Source organism: Oncorhynchus nerka, linkage group LG7, assembly GCF_034236695.1.
Source record: "Oncorhynchus nerka isolate Pitt River linkage group LG7, Oner_Uvic_2.0, whole genome shotgun sequence".
Lineage (NCBI taxonomy): Eukaryota > Metazoa > Chordata > Actinopteri > Salmoniformes > Salmonidae > Oncorhynchus > Oncorhynchus nerka.
Genome location: NC_088402.1, coordinates 58,267,567 through 58,283,896, shown reverse-complemented (window position 1 = coordinate 58,283,896; position 16,330 = coordinate 58,267,567). Strand labels below are relative to the sequence as shown.

The following is a 16,330-nucleotide window of genomic DNA, read 5'->3' as shown; positions in this document are numbered from 1 at the left end:
CAAAAGTTTATCTCAATACTTTGTTATATACCCTTTGTTGGCAATGAGAGAGGTCAAATGTTTTCTGTAAGTATATGTGATTGATTAATAATAATTATATCATTGATTGATTGCTCTTTGTTTCTCCGTCTTTAGGGTTGCCAGCGGATCGTGGAGGACTGGCAGAGGATCTTAATGGTTCGATCGCTGGTCATCAACCCCCACGAGGACATGCGGACCTGGCTCAAGTACGCCAGTCTCTGTGGCAAGAGTGGGCGCCTGGTGAGTTCACTAGCACAGGAACAGCTAATGGGTCATTTGCCAAATGGTTCAAAATAGGTATGTCAGTAAGTGTTATTTTTTTCAACCGCTTAGTCTCCACCATCAACCAGTTATCCTTGCAAAAACATGTAGTATGAAAGCATGATTTGATGCACTCCGTTGTTCAGCTCATGTTTTATGAAGTGTAACATTTACAATGGCCTTACAAAGACCTGGACAAAATGTTGCACTCAATAAAACAAAGGGAACATTCACCGGTATCTGGGTGTCAATTTCTTTGTCATAAATGGCAACAACGGGTCCTCCCGGGTGGCGCAGTGCTAGCTGTGCTAGCTGTGCCACCAGAGACTCTGGGTTCGAGCCCAGGCTCTGTCGCAGCCGGCCGCGACCGGGAGGTCCATGGGGCGACTCCCAATTGGCCGAGCGTCGTCCGGGTTAGGGAGGGTTTGGCCGGTAGGGATATCCTTGTCTCATCGCGCTCTAGCGACTCCTGTGGCCTTGCCGGGCGCAGTGCACGCTGACTAGGTCGCTAGGCGTACGGTGTTTCCTCCGACACATTGGTGCTTCTGGGTTGGATGCGCGCTGTGTTAAGAAGCAGTGCGGCTTGATTGGGTTGTGTTTCGGAGTACGCATGGCTCTTTACCTTCGTCTCTCCCGAGCCCGTACGGCAGTTGTAGTGATGAGACAAGATAGTAACGACTAACAATTGGATACCACGGAATTGGGGAGAAAAAGGGGGTAATTATTATTATTATTTTAATAATAACAAATAATAAATGGCAACAACAACCAAAAATACACGATTTGTGGTGTTTTTGCAAACAAGCTGGTCACTAATCGGCTTGTTTTTAACTAATGCATTTCCTTTCAGATACAAGCTGTTGTATCAAGTTGAGTTCAAGTGATGTCATTGTCACTTGACATTAGTACAACCAGAATGGAAGGAATTTGGTAAAACGGTTCTTTAAAGGGTTTGTGTCATTCCGAGGGGGAATCTATTCTACTGGATTTGGATTCTTACTGACATCTCTATTTTTCCAGTGAACTCAGCTCTCACTGGATCGACTGTGCAAATGAAACGCACCTCTCAGAAATCGCACTGTTTAGAAACCGTACCTCAAACCCGTTTAATGAAAGTGTCACCGTTTTCCCTCCCTGGTGCCAGTTTTATTGCAAGTGATTGTGGTGGATTGCAGGCACCCAACCAGCTTTCCAATTGTAACACAATCCTTTCAGAACGTTCCGGTATGATGTCAGAGAATTGTGGAGGTTTTCACTCACAGGAGTGAACATCAATCAGCGAGCGAAGAACGTGATTATGGGCAAACGAGCAACATCTAAAAGAATGCCTGCAGTGTTTTAAAAGGCCCTTCCACAGGGGTCAATGGTTAGTTACTCCCTCCACAGTAGTGTGGTATACTTAAGCTATTTATTTAGCAAGAGGTTCAAATGAGCCTGGGGAAATCTGGGGGTCTGTACGTCCATGGGAGTTGGAAGCTAGGGCGGTGGTTCTCAAACATTTCCTCAGGACTTTCACAATATTGTTGCTGTTAACTAGCAAACCTGATTCACCTAATCAAGAGCTTGATGATTAGTTGAATTAGGCGTGCTAGCTCTGGAAAAGATCACCTATGTGAAATGGCTGGTGGTCCCTGACTAGAGGTCTGAGTGGGCTATAGGAGACTGACCTTCAGGTTTCCACCGTTGAGCCCCTTTCTTCCACTTTGGCGCTGCTCTGCGGCTGACACTATGCTGCACCTAGCCTCGTGTGTACAGTTTGGGTTTGTGCGTGTGTGAGGTTGAGTATTATGATAGAAATGGATCAATGTGAATCTCTTTTCTCCCAGGCGTTGGCCCACAAGACCCTGGTCCTTCTCCTGGGGGTGGACCCCTCGAAGCAGCTGGACCACCCGCTGCCCACCGCCCACCCCCACGTTACCTATGCTTACATGAAGTACATGTGGAAGAGCCAACACAAGGTATAGTAGCTATACTGTTGTTACAGGCTTTCTCTGTAGCTGAAGAAAATGTTGTTTTCTCATTGTTGTGCAACGTAAGGAAATGCAGGGCTGTGATGTGTAGGTTCATTAAATATTGTGGACTGTTATGTGTTAGTGAATCAACTGAAATGAAGAGCATAAATGCAGTGAAAAATCACATCATTCCAACCACACCATTAGAGCAACATGGGGACCGGTCGATATGTAGATGCTCACACACACAAACGTTTTGAAACGGTGAGGCGTTAGGTTCTATAAGAATGCAGATTTTAGTTTTCGGTTGCTTAAGGTTGGCGACAGCATTCACAGAGAGTTGAGTTAAATCCCTGTTTTGAATGAGAGTCCCTTGCCTCCCCCCCGCCCCCCCACCGTTTGTCCCTCTGTCCCCCATCAGATCGAAGCTTTCCAGCACATGCAGCACTTTGTCCAGGGGATGCAGCAGCAGGCCCAGCATGCCATCGCCGCCGAGGACCAGCAACACAAGCAGGAGCTCCACAAGCTTATGGCCAGGTCAGGACTCCTTCCACAACTACATTAGGGGGGGGGGGGGGGACTCGTGTTTTTATTGCAGTGTGTGCTTGAATTCTTTTTTACACACACACCTTTTCCCAGCCCTCATGTTCTCTCTCACCTAAAAGGGTCACGTACAGAGAGTTGTGCTCTTTCACCATGACCGTGACCCAACCCTGGTCGTAATATTCCTCCACTCCCTCCCTCGCTCCTTGTACTGGCATTTAGTTTTGCAAACCCGGACAAGTTTTGTCTCTTTTCATTCTGCGCAATCACTCACCCCTCAGCCAACGGGCATCCAAGAATCCAGCTACTTATCTTCAACCAAATGTGACATTGTGCCGACGGGTACTGGAAACCAGGTGTGTCTCTGGCAAGTGAGAACTGTCAGCACCTGGCTGGGCCTACACCCACACCCCAGCCCAGAGTGTCCCATACTGGCCGGGTGTTGCCCTCTGCCTCTTCACCCTGTCTCCTGTCACATTCTACCATCTTCACCTCTTCTCTGTAAGAATAGTTGCTGTTTTGTGTTTTGACACAAAATGGCTGCCCAACTACACCTTCAGCGTACGAATGCTGAACAATGGCAGTGGACGAGTAACATGAGCAGCTGGTCCAGGATCTGTGCTGTGGTTTAGCCTGACGGCCAAGGTTAGAACTGGGGATGGACAAAGCTGAATTGAGATCAGTTATGGGCAGAAAGGGACTGGAGGTCTTTCTCTATTCCTGTTGGAAGCTCTTCCCATTTGCAACAACACCCTTTTTTGCAATGCTCCCAATCACCATTGCTTGTCGCATGTATTTCTGTTTTGTGCGTCAACGGATTAAATATAGAAAGACTCCCGTTTTCAGAATGCCTCTACAAGGCATGATAGCCTAAGGAGGTTGTTTGTATGGTTGACGGGCCCATGAAAATACTTCCAGCACGATCCCCATTCCCCAAAGCGCTCTCCTTCATGGAGCGGACTTAAAATGAGCGCCCGAGGGAATCTCAGAGGCCAGTTATTTTGGGGGAAAGTTGACTTCTGACACACCAGGTTTTGTGTGAGATTTTACTCTGTAAAATACTGTGTTTCACGTTAGCCTCCAAATGAACACAAGCAGGGGTAAAAAAACCTGTGCTTGAGCTTTATGGGTTGGATGTATTGAAACTTTGGTCAGCAGACGAGCACACACACACACACACACACACACACACACACACACACACACAGGAGACGAGCCTTCTTACAGTAAAACACTCATCTTAGAGGCGCACACACAATGCACACAAACACACATACATACACACAATATACATACCTCATAATTCTTATGAGGCAACAAGCTAACAGGAAACCAGGAGTGTTTCATACTTGCTGTTGCACTTCCAGATTCTATTTGTCTGTGGAATGTTTGTCTCCACTGTTTTATTCCAGACGTGCTGACACACTTTCCTGCAAATGGGTTGGCACTGTGGAATGGCGTACACCTGGTCTATACACACACGCACACACACACCGAAATAATTCATTGTAATTTCAGCGATATGTATTTGCATGTTACGACGCAATGATCATGATAAGACCTGCAATCTCCGGTCTGAGTTCCTGTGGTAACAGAGAAGCACTTCTGGCACTAGTGGTTCTCCCATGCAGACGGTTTTACTGTGTTTTTCCCTGAAGCGGTTTGTCAGAGGTGAACTGAACCAGTACTGTATTTTCACATGGAAAAAGCGCTCCGCAGCGTTACACAATGCTAATGGTTCATTTATTAGAAGTGCTCTCTGGAAACGGGTGCAGTGTACAGTTAGGAGCTGAGGGACGGATGCCTGCGCAGGATTCGCCAGTTCCTGGTCGGGCGTGTTATAAACCAATCACGAGCTTGGCCCATGTAAATCAAACACGACTCGATTATTTGGCAGTTTGCCTCGAGTGTCTGTGTTTTTTTTAATGATGATTGATATGGCAAGCACAACCACTGGGAAGACCGACCACGAGGCAATGTTCCCTCACACTCACCACCAATATAAAACATTGAAAATCACTTAAGTGATGCCAAAACCTTTCAGTAGCTAATGCGCCACTGCTTTTAGTAATGACGCCTAAGTATGATAAATGTCTTTGCGCTATTTCCACGTTTTCCCATCATTCTCTTCTATTTTAAGGGGTTGCACTAGTACTGCGTTGAACATCCATTGCCAACTCCCCCAGACAACTTGTGATGACAGCGAGCATATTGTATAAGATAACTTCCCCAACATACTTTTAAAATTGTCACCACAGAACAGATGTTTCTCATCGTAAAGTTAAACGTGGATTCAGTTAATATCTATTTTCTCCAGAAGTGTCCCACAGATCTTGGCCTTAGGCCTAGGTAAGCATGTCAGTGGCCATTCAAGGCAATAGATGGTAGAGAGGAGTGTGTGGACGAGCCTGTCATTAGAGAGGTGAGATGGACTGCCAGGAAACACCACGTTGAATGCATTCATCACACTAACTAACTAGTGTAACAGACTTAGTGTAAGTGCTTCATCTCACATACCAGGCCTTATAGCTGTTGACATGATTGTGTGTTGCTAAGGCAATTTATCAGACTCTAATGCAGCCCTGGGCCCGTATTCACAAACGTCTCAGAAAAGGAGCGCTGATCTGGGACCAGGGGGCTCATTTATCAACCGTGTGTAAATTCCGTACTAAATTCTGACATGCGTGGAGATCCTAGGATTTGCATGCGTCACAAATTATATGCGTTTATAAAACTGTCGCACGCAACATATACTGTCGCGCATGTTTTCATTGATAAATCAGAGCCATATTATATTTGTGCGGTCATGAACAAGCGCTATAACCTCGCTTGGAAAACTTCCTCCATTTTTATGGTAATAAAAACGCCCTCATTTGCTGTATAATTTGGAAGAGATGTTGGAACTGGGCCATGATCATTCCTAAAAGAAAGCGCAATGGCAAATGTTATCACATTTCTGTCGAGGAGTAGACAGAATGTTGCAGTGACTTTTCCCAACAAAAAATGCACGCTGCCTAGCGAGTGCCACAACACTGGCCGCACATTCTGCAAGATTGATTGTCCTTTCGACCAAATTACAAGTAAATGCTACAGCCCACACTTCTACGCAAAAGATACATTGTTTATCAACACGTGATTGTGTGTCTCCTACCTTTTTGGTATAGGATCTGAAATTAAATAGGCTAGGATATGATGTCGTGCTCCTAATCCTATCACGCCGCAATACTGTAGCCTACCCATACTGTCACATACTGTCAAGGCTACCGGTCTATTTACTTTCGAGCGTGCTTGGCTATTGAATTAGTGATTGATAAATGGTAGCCTACTTTCTGTTGTGTAGTGGAAATAATACCATTTAAAATACCAACGGCAAATGCATATTTTATCATTAGGCCTACGTTTTAATGTTTTTATTAGCCTACTATTATTATCATTATTCCTATGCATCAAACACCAGCCATTTCCCCCAAAGGAACAATAAGCCTATTTGCTTGCCATACAGTTGATCAACCTTCTGGTGATTTGCGTGGAGAAACGCACACTTTCCTGTCAAGATCAATATTTTATAAATACCAACCTTTGCGGGAAAACTGCACGCTGGGTTTTGAATATTTTTGGTGCTCATGCAACTATGGAGTGTCCATATAAAGGGTCTCAAGAGTAGGGAGTGCTGATTTAGGATCAGTTTTGCCTTTCAGATCACAAACAAATAAGATTACATGGATAGGACAGGACCTGAATCAAGATCAGCACTCCTACTCTGAGACACTCAACGAGCGTGGGCCGTATTCTGCTGACAATCTATATAGTGACCAAGACTGTCTCTCCCTATCCCTCTCTCTCCCCCTCAATCCTTCCTTCCCTCCTTTCCTAGGTGCTTCCTGAAGCTGGGTGAGTGGCAGCTCAGTCTTCAGGGCATTAATGAGAGCACCATCCCCAAAGTGCTGCAGTACTACAACCACTCCACGGAGCACGACCGCAACTGGTACAAGGTCAGTGACCCTCTCACGTTTAACCACTCCCCTCCAACCCCTGTCATTCCCATCAGCATTCACGCTGTGGACCTCGTGCTGACTCCCCCATTTACTTAACATAAGGTTTGTATGTTATTAGAGACATGAGTTGATTTGAAAGGAACCAAGGGCACCTTTGGGCTTGTATGGGCCCATGCCCACACTGCAGGAAAGCCACGCTCTTCCTCTATTGAGAGCCCCCCCTCCTCACATCTCTCAGTAGCTTATTACGTAACAACCGAAAACATGATCGACATCTGTTTAGACCCAGAACATTCCCCAGAGGGCCGGACTCCTTTCGGGACATCTCACGTAATCCTTCAGTAAACCGGAAACTAATTGTCTAACGGACTGGAAGTTGATGTGATAAGTGCAATAACATAAGTTCAAACATATGTTTCGACATGTAGACTTTCTATGTCTTATAATAAATAAATAAAAATAATATATATATTTCTTCACCTGGCATACCTTTTTCCGCAGGCCTGGCACGCATGGGCGGTGATGAACTTTGAGGCAGTGCTGCACTACAAGCACCAGAACCAGGGCCGGGACGAAAAGAAGAAGAAGCGCCACGTCAGCGGTACCAGCGCAAATAGTGAGGCCAGCAACAGCGACAGCGAGGTAGACAGCACTGAGCACAGCCCTGTGCCCTCGCCGGGCCAGAAGAAGGCCAACGAGGTGAGGGCGGCGGCCATCTTAGATTCTCCTTCACCGTACTCGTCCACTAACGCTAACCAGCCCTTTCGCTATTCACTACCGGACAAATTTCAAACTAACTTGACAGACCTGTGCTTCAAATGTTGCATAAATCACAAGTTTATGTCAATGGGAGAATGTTTGAGTTAGGACTATGACTGAATGCCTTGCTTGCTGAAATCAAGGTACAATCATTTGCAATTCATCCTTTTCCTCATTCTCCCTCTGTTGTTTGGCGAGTTCAGGACCTCTCCAAGACGTTACTCCTCTACACGGTTCCTGCTGTCCAGGGCTTCTTCCGCTCAATCTCCCTCTCCAGAGGGAACAACCTCCAGGACACCCTGAGGTGAGTCCCCACATGGGGCCAGAGCCTATATTTAACCAGGCAAGTCAGTTAAGAACAAATTCTTATTTACAATGACGGCCTACCAAAAGGCCTCCTGCGGGGACGGGGGCTGGGATTAAAAATAAATCAAATATAAATATAGGACAAAACACACATCACAACAAGAGAGACAACACAACACTACATAAAGAGATACCTAAGACAACAACATAGCAAGTCAACAACACATGAAAACACAGTATTGTAGCAACACAACATGACAACAACATGGTAGCAACACAACATGGCAGCAGCACAACATAGTAGCAGTACAAAACATGGTACAAACATTATTGGGCACAGACAACAGCACAAAGGGCAAGAAGGTAGAAACAACAATACATCACGCCAAGCAGCCACAACTGTCAGTAAGAGTGTCCTTTTAAGACTCTTTGTGAATAAAGGTTAAATAAATCCCTTTTAGATCATAATGAATAAGATTAGATGGACAGGGAGCACTGATCCCAGATCAGCACTCCTACTCTGAGATGGCCAGTAGTCTGAAAGCCCAAACCGACAACACTGATAGACGCAGAGTTGAAATATGTGGAAAGGAAGCCCTCTGGTGGCAGAGAGACGAGCTTCAATTCCAATTTGTGTCGTTGCGCGCATTTGATTGCTTGGTGTCAATTTGTTTTGCTTCGAATGCGGTTTGAAATTCTGGGAAACTGTGGTTGTTGTTTTTTTTCTTCGTCTGAACCTGTCAATAAAGATGCAATGGATACAAGAGACTGTTTTTGACATGATGCTGTTTTCTTTCTCCAGGGTCCTGACCCTCTGGTTTGACTATGGACACTGGCCTGAAGTCAACGAGGCACTGGTAGAGGGTATCAAAACCATTCAGATAGACACCTGGCTACAGGTACACATCTCACATGCATGTTTTTGGTTTGCTTTTATTGTTCTGTCCATTGTGTCAAGGGTACTAGAAAACTGAATTATTCCCAGGGGCCATGTTGGTTTTGGGCCATGAATCATCCATGAAATAGTCATTCAAGAAAGTCTCTTACAGGATGTTAGTAACTGAATAGTTACTGGATAGTAATTCTGCATTGCATTGCTCCGGGGTGTTAACAAAATGAAGTCTCCCTCTCTTGCCCCCTCGTCTGCAGGTGATCCCCCAGCTGATTGCCCGCATCGACACTCCCCGTGCTCTGGTTGGCCGCCTCATCCACCAGCTGCTCACCGACATTGGGCGCTACCACCCCCAGGTAATGACATACTGCTGGCACCCAGGCTAGGAGCTTTGGCCTAGGACGCATATCTCTGAACTGATATTGCGTTGATTAACTTTCCCTCCCTCTCGACCCCGCCCCCCCTACCCTCTTCTAGGCTTTAATCTATCCGTTGACCGTGGCCTCCAAGTCAACCACCACTGCCCGCCACAATGCTGCTAACAAGATCCTCAAGAACATGTGTGAGCACTGCAATACACTGGTCCAGCAGGCGATCATGGTACGTGATTCCTGTCGGTGCACCTCACTACCTCACGGTACAGCTAGCAACAAGTGGTTACAGTCTGTTTTACCATTTAGACATACAGAGCCTTCAGAAAGTATCCCCTTGACTTATTCTACATTTTGTTGTGTTACAGCCTGAATTTAACATTTGGATAAGTTCAGGAGTAAAACATTTACTTAACAAGTCACATAATAAGTTGCAAGGACTTAATATTGTTTAACATTGGTAGATGGGTAATAAAATAAAAATCATGCATTGAATATACCTTTGAGCATGGTGAAGTTAATAATTACACTTTGGATGGACAATGTCTACACTGTATTTCTGATCAATTTGATGTTATTTTAATGGACAAAAAAAAGTGATTTCTTTCAAAAACAAGGAAAATTCTGAGTGACCCCACATTTTTAAACAGTAGTGTGTGTATATATATATATATTTGCAAAAAAGTATATGGGGGTTGGAAGTGATGCAGACAACTACATTGATGGAAGCTACAATCTATCTGCAATATTAAAGCTGATCTACCCCCTAAAAAAAAAACAATTATAATACAGGTGTCTTTCCTAACTCGGTTGCAAGAGAGGGTGGAAACCGCTCAGGGATTTCACCATGCCAATGGTGACTTGAAACAGTTTAACGGCTGTGATAGGAGAAAACTGAGGATGGATAAACATTGTAGTTTCTCCGCAGTACTAACCTAATTGACAAAGAAGGAAGCCTGTACGGAATAAAAAATATTCCAAAACATGCATCCTGTTTGAAACAAGGCACTAAAGTAATACTGCAAAAAATGTGGCAAAGCAATTCACTTTTTGTTCTGAATACAAAAGTGTTATGTTTTGGGCAAATACAATACAGTACATTACTGAGTACCACTCTCCATATTTTCAAGCATAGTGGTGGCTGCTTCATGTAATGGGTATGCTTGTAATCGTTAAGGACTGGGGAGTGTTTCAAAAAATAAACTGAATGGAACTAAGCACAGGCAAAATCCTAGAGGAAAACCTGGTTCAATCTGCTTTCCACCACACTGGGTGATTAATTCACCTTTTGGGAAAATAACCAATAACGCAAGGCCAAATCAACACTGCAGTTGCTTACCAAGACCGTGAATGTTCCTGAGTGGCCGAGTTACAGTTTTGACTTAATCTACTCGAAAACCTATTGCAAGACCTGAAAATTGTTGTCTAGCTATGAGTAACAACGGATTTGACAGGGCCTGAAGAATTTTGAAAAGAATAATGGGCAAATGTTGCACAATCCAGGTGTGGAAAGCTCTTAGAGACTTACCCAGAAAGACTCACAGCTGATTCTACAGAGTATTGACTCAGGGGTGTGAATACTTATGTAAATTATATATTTCTGTATTTCATTTTCAATAAATCTGAAGAAAATGTACTTGTTTCCCAAGGCATGAGTCACTTCCTGTCTCCCCAGGTGAGCGAGGAGCTGATCCGGGTGGCCATTCTGTGGCACGAGATGTGGCACGAGGGCCTGGAGGAGGCCTCTCGCCTCTACTTTGGCGAGCGCAATGTGAAGGGTATGTTTGCTGTGCTGGAGCCCCTTCACGCCATGATGGAGAGGGGCCCGCAGACCCTCAAAGAGACCTCCTTCAACCAGGTCCGTCTTTTGTTTTCTTTTGTCTTTTTTGAAGTCATGATTATAGTCTTTATTTTCATGTATTTTTCCCTCTTTTTAACATTTCATTTACCAAGTTACAATGATTGACAAATGTGCGTGTATCTCGAAAATGTGCACAAATCCCATGTAGATGTCAATTGGAGACATTGAGGAAGTGTATGAGTTAGGATCAGTCCCGCAGTCAAATGACCAATTGACAATGATGTCTCTTTAACCTGGATTGGACAGGTGAAGTGAATTGGCTGCTGTTCTCTGTGTTATGACAGGCCTACGGGAGGGACCTCATGGAGGCCCAGGATTGGTGCAGGAAGTACATGCGCTCGGGCAACGTAAAGGACCTGACCCAAGCGTGGGACCTGTACTACCACGTCTTCAGACGGATCTCCAAGCAGCTACCACAGGTGAGAGAATCACACCAACCTACTCACACTCAAGTCAGTTTGGGCTGTCTCGTAACGTAACTCCTACACTGAGGCCAATTGGAGATCTGCCAGTCTTCGTCTGAATTCAAGAATCTCTCTCCTCTTCGGATTCAGCCCTTCGTTGGTTGTGCCAGTTGAAAAACTAAAGCGTCCAGTGAAAGGAGTCAGGTTGGCTCACAAACAGTTATGTGTGGGTAGTGTATATTGCTACATTCACATCTTTCTTCAGAGCTATGAGATGTTATTTTGCTACTCTTGTTAATTAAGGCCCACGTTCATTTATCCCTTGACACTGTAAACTGATATATCTAGGTCATGTCAGCATCCTGAAACAATGCAACCCATTCAGCGAGGATCCTGAAGTGGCTGTTAGTGGAAAATAAATAGCGCTTCCTAGGTGTTGCGTCTGTCTCAGTTGTTGTTCCAAGTTAAGCCAAATGTCTTCTCATCGCTACAGTATTTCACTGTAATAGGCCAACGATAGCAAAACTCCTTCAGAGTCAAGTGAAAAGAGTACACCAGTGGGGCAGTCTTGTATCCTTTATTTATACAGGTGAACCCATTGAGATGAGATGCCTTTCCTAGGAGGACCTGTCTAGACAGTGCACGAGCAAAAGAGACAGACGGTTAAAGTGGTGACAGTGAAAGACGGAGTGAGAGACTGAAAGAGGCAGAGTGACGGTTGGAACACGGCACAATGAACCCTTTCATCTGGCAGTAATCTGATCTCCCTCCTCTCTCTCGCTCCCCTCATCTATCCATTATTTTATCCATTGATCCCTCCCCCATCCATTCCTTCCTGTGTCCCAAGCTGACCTCCTTGGAACTGCAGTACGTGTCCCCCAAGCTGCTGATGTGCAGGGACCTGGAGCTGGCCGTCCCGGGGACCTACGACCCCAACCAGCCCATCATCCGCATCCAGTCCATCGCCCCCTCGCTGCAGGTCATCACCTCCAAGCAGCGGCCGCGTAAACTCACCATCATGGGTAAGACAACCACATAACCTCCAAACAATGTCCCCGCAGACTCACCTACATGGGTAAGACAACCAACCACGAGGCCAATAAGAATTCAAAGAAAGGGCATCTCCATTCAAATCAATGATGATGACACAATGGGTGGACTGGCAGCCATTTTGAGTGTACCCATGTAAGGAAGTAAAAACAGGAAGTGTACCCTTTAATTAAATGCGGAAAACACATTTCAGTTGAATGCATTCAGTTGTACAACTAACTAGGTATCCCCCTTTCCTGTTCCCTTAATCTGTGCTGTGATTTGTCGAGTCATTGGCATTACAAAAAATGGATTCCATTATCATGAGCCACATCAGTTAGCATCATTTGAATGAACGTTCTACATTACCATGGCAATCCAGCATCAGTTGATGGAATATTTCAAAATACAAAGGCATTTATTTCGTCACAATACCAGGCAGCCATTGCGAGGCTACCCGTGAGCTTGGCAGTCAGTTGCCCGGGTTTGAGCTTCCAAGCCCATTCTATTCATTCTTATTTCTATGATTACACCCACCATTTACCATTGATGGAAATGAATCAAGAGGGAATACGATTAGTGGGGACAGTGGACTGGCCCATTGTCCTACTGAGTCCTTTGGGAGTATTGGCTAACTACACAAGGAGTTAGCTAACTAAGAATGACCATCATAGTAGTAAGGGTATTCCATTTTTTTTAAATCCCATTTGTTTAAAGATGAGTGTCTAGGGCTATTAAACGATAACACTTAATCGAGTTAATCGCAGGATTTGCTGTGATTATTCTCACAATTTGAATGTGCTCAAATTCAGCTGTAATTTAAGATTTTCGTACAAAAGAATTGCACAAGAATATTGACGTCTTGATTTTGTCTAAAGTAACGGTTAGCAAAATTGGGTCAATTGAGAAAGCACACTTTCTTTACCCTCAGTTGTAACCTGTTTTCACAGTCCATTGTTTTCAGCTGTAGAGATGATGTATTTGGGATGTTTTCAGCTGTAGAGATGATGTATTTGGGATGTTTTCAGTGATTTTTGAACACTTTCAGACAATGCGATTAATCACAATAAAAATAACATAAATGACTAAAGGTGATTAACTCTGACCGCCCTAAAGATGACACAAGTCAGGTCATCAAAAGATCAATGAGAAATGCAAACATGCTGTCTTTTGGAGTAATTTACTGAGTCAGAAGTATAATCAATATGTGGTATGTGTCATGCCATCTACCTGTGTATAATGCCATTATTGTCCTCAGTTTAGCAGTTTAGCAAGGATTATGATAACAAATTTTTATCCCTGTCATTGTAAAGTGATAAACATAATTTTTTTCATTTACATTTGTCATTGTAAAGTGATAAACAGAATTTTACACTAATTCGCATGCATAGGAGTTCAGGGGCTGTATGTATCAACAAGCGTCTCAGAGCAGGAGTGCTGTTCTACAATCAGGCCCCCCCTATCCATGCAGTCATTACCATCTAAAAAGCTAAACTGATCCTAGATCAGCACTCCTACTCTCAGACGCCAGTTGAATGAAAGCCACGGTCTGAGAGTTGACCTGTGTTGTGGTGCCCCCTGCAGGCAGCAATGGCCATGAGTTCATGTTCCTCCTGAAGGGCCATGAGGACCTGCGGCAGGACGAGAGGGTCATGCAACTCTTTGGCCTGGTTAACACACTGCTGGCCAATGACCCAGCCTCTCTACGCAAAAACCTCAGGTAGACAGTACACACACATTTCAAAATTAATGGCTGGATTATTGCCATCGGGAGGGTGTGAGATTGATTGATTGATTTTCGGTGTCTGCTGTGTTTCTGTAAAAAATATAATTTCCTGGTTACCATTTTTGTGTATTGTGTCCCTCTCTCAGCATTCAGCGCTACGCAGTGATTCCCCTGTCCACCAACTCTGGTCTAATTGGCTGGGTGCCTCACTGCGACACCCTCCACGCCCTCATCAGAGACTACCGGGAGAAGAAGAAGATCCTGCTCAACATCGAGCACCGCATTATGCTCAGGGTAAGAACCAGGAACTATCACATTAGCAGTTCACACACACCCTGTTCAGAAAGGAGCTTTTTAGACATGGTGTACACTGAACAGTGCACTTGCTATTACTAACCATCTGTTGATTAGCCATGAAGTTAAAGGGAATGTACACTTTTATACACAATATAATATGAATGTTGTTACTTGTCCACTACTCTTAAATGTCAAGTCTCAAGTAAAAAAAAATGTTTTTAAAGACAATAAATTATTTATCTGTGAATTGAAAAACCGTTAAACAAATTGACAATGAGGTTCTATTTTACTACCAAAGGTTGTGCCATCTTGATGTTGTGGTATGTATGTTTGTTAGATGGCTCCAGACTATGATCACCTGACCCTGATGGAGAAGGTGGAGGTGTTTGAGCACGCCGTCAACAACACGGCTGGAGACGACCTGGCCAAGCTGCTGTGGCTGAAGAGCCCCAGCTCTGAGGTAAAAGCCTGTTTCAGCCTTACAGACAGTTGTCATAAGACTGACGTACCCCTGTTTTACCACCCTTCATATGGCTGTAAGCAGTCTGACGTAGCACGTCATTAGGTGTTATAGCTGACAACTGACCACTCTATATAAGGCTGCTGAAGACTAATTAAAGGTGGTATCTGTAACAATTTAGTGATCATTTCAATTTCCTCATGGTTTTTTGAAGAATGTGGCTCAGAAATACCTGAAATATCTTAGTTCTGCTTTCTGTTGCAGGGACGCAATGTAGTGTTATGTTAACTCCTGGTCTTCTTCTCAGGTTTGGTTTGACAGGAGGACCAATTACACACGCTCCCTGGCTGTGATGTCAATGGTGGGCTACATCCTGGGCCTGGGAGACAGGTGAGGCTCTCCACCAATAAAAGTTCAGCAGTGGTAGCAGATGTTTAAAAAGTGAAATCATCTTGCTTTGCAGGTGTATTGGAGCATATTTATTGAACAGAACATACAAAGTATCAAATAGTTATTTTCGTGCATGGGGCCAAAACATTGGCATGAAAATAAATATGTGGTCCAGTGTGTAGACTACCCTCACTACCCTCGTTTCTCTCCATTTCCTCTACAGGCATCCATCCAACTTGATGTTGGACAGACTAAGTGGCAAGATCCTCCACATTGATTTTGGGGATTGCTTTGAGGTGAGCAGGGGCCTCCAAAATCAGAACCTGACTGAATGTACACTATTTATACAAAGTATGTGGACACCCCTTAAAATTTGTGGATTCGGCTAATTCAGCCACACCGGTTGCTGACAGGTGTATAAAATCGAGCACACCGCCATGCAATCGCCATAGACAAACATTGGCAGTAGGATGGCCTTGAAGAGCTCAGTGATTTTCAATATGGCATCGTCATAGGATGCCACCTTTCCAACAAGTCAGTTCATCAAATTTCTGTCCTCCTAGATCTGCCCTTGTCAACTGTATGTGCTGTTATTGTGAATTGGAAACGTCTAGGACAGTGGTTCTTAACCTGGTTGGAGGTACTGAACCCCACCAGTTTCATATGCGCATTCACCAAACCCTTAATTGGAAAAATAAAATATGATTTTTTCAAATTCAAAACATAGGTATATATTTTACTGGTGCACAAAATGAACCGTGCGTCAACATCACTGTGTTCAAAGAACAAAATCATCAAAACATTATTTTCACACAAAAACAAAATATTTACTGCAAATCAGTGTGACTTCTGCTGTTGCCTTTCAGAGACCAGTTCAGAAATGCGCGGCTTCACCTTGGCAAGTGCCACTCTCATGTCATTTTCGCAACAAAGTCTGTTCCTTTTCTTCGTTTTTATGTCCATCATCCTTGAAAAGGATTGCTCGCAAAGATATGTTGTAACAAACGGTATGAAAATCTCGAGAGCTTTCTTAGCAATAACAGGGTACGTTACCATTTGTTGA

General features: G+C 44.2%; 1 protein-coding gene across 2 annotated transcripts in view; it reads left to right on the top strand.

The window, feature by feature from the left end:
• Window positions 1-16,330, top strand: part of mtor (mechanistic target of rapamycin kinase) — a 132,396-nt gene that overhangs the window by 109,282 nt on the left and 6,784 nt on the right. For both annotated transcript variants that reach the window (XM_029664276.2, XM_029664275.2), the window contains exons 35-51: window positions 136-261; window positions 2,109-2,240; window positions 2,656-2,771; window positions 6,652-6,769; window positions 7,274-7,471; window positions 7,735-7,835; window positions 8,640-8,736; window positions 8,987-9,085; window positions 9,207-9,329; window positions 10,776-10,958; window positions 11,246-11,380; window positions 12,213-12,387; window positions 13,979-14,114; window positions 14,267-14,414; window positions 14,755-14,877; window positions 15,185-15,267; window positions 15,491-15,563. In XM_029664276.2, coding sequence (XP_029520136.1) covers window positions 136-261; window positions 2,109-2,240; window positions 2,656-2,771; window positions 6,652-6,769; window positions 7,274-7,471; window positions 7,735-7,835; window positions 8,640-8,736; window positions 8,987-9,085; window positions 9,207-9,329; window positions 10,776-10,958; window positions 11,246-11,380; window positions 12,213-12,387; window positions 13,979-14,114; window positions 14,267-14,414; window positions 14,755-14,877; window positions 15,185-15,267; window positions 15,491-15,563 — 2,166 coding nt within the window. The remainder of the gene's footprint in view (window positions 1-135; window positions 262-2,108; window positions 2,241-2,655; window positions 2,772-6,651; window positions 6,770-7,273; window positions 7,472-7,734; window positions 7,836-8,639; window positions 8,737-8,986; window positions 9,086-9,206; window positions 9,330-10,775; window positions 10,959-11,245; window positions 11,381-12,212; window positions 12,388-13,978; window positions 14,115-14,266; window positions 14,415-14,754; window positions 14,878-15,184; window positions 15,268-15,490; window positions 15,564-16,330) is intronic.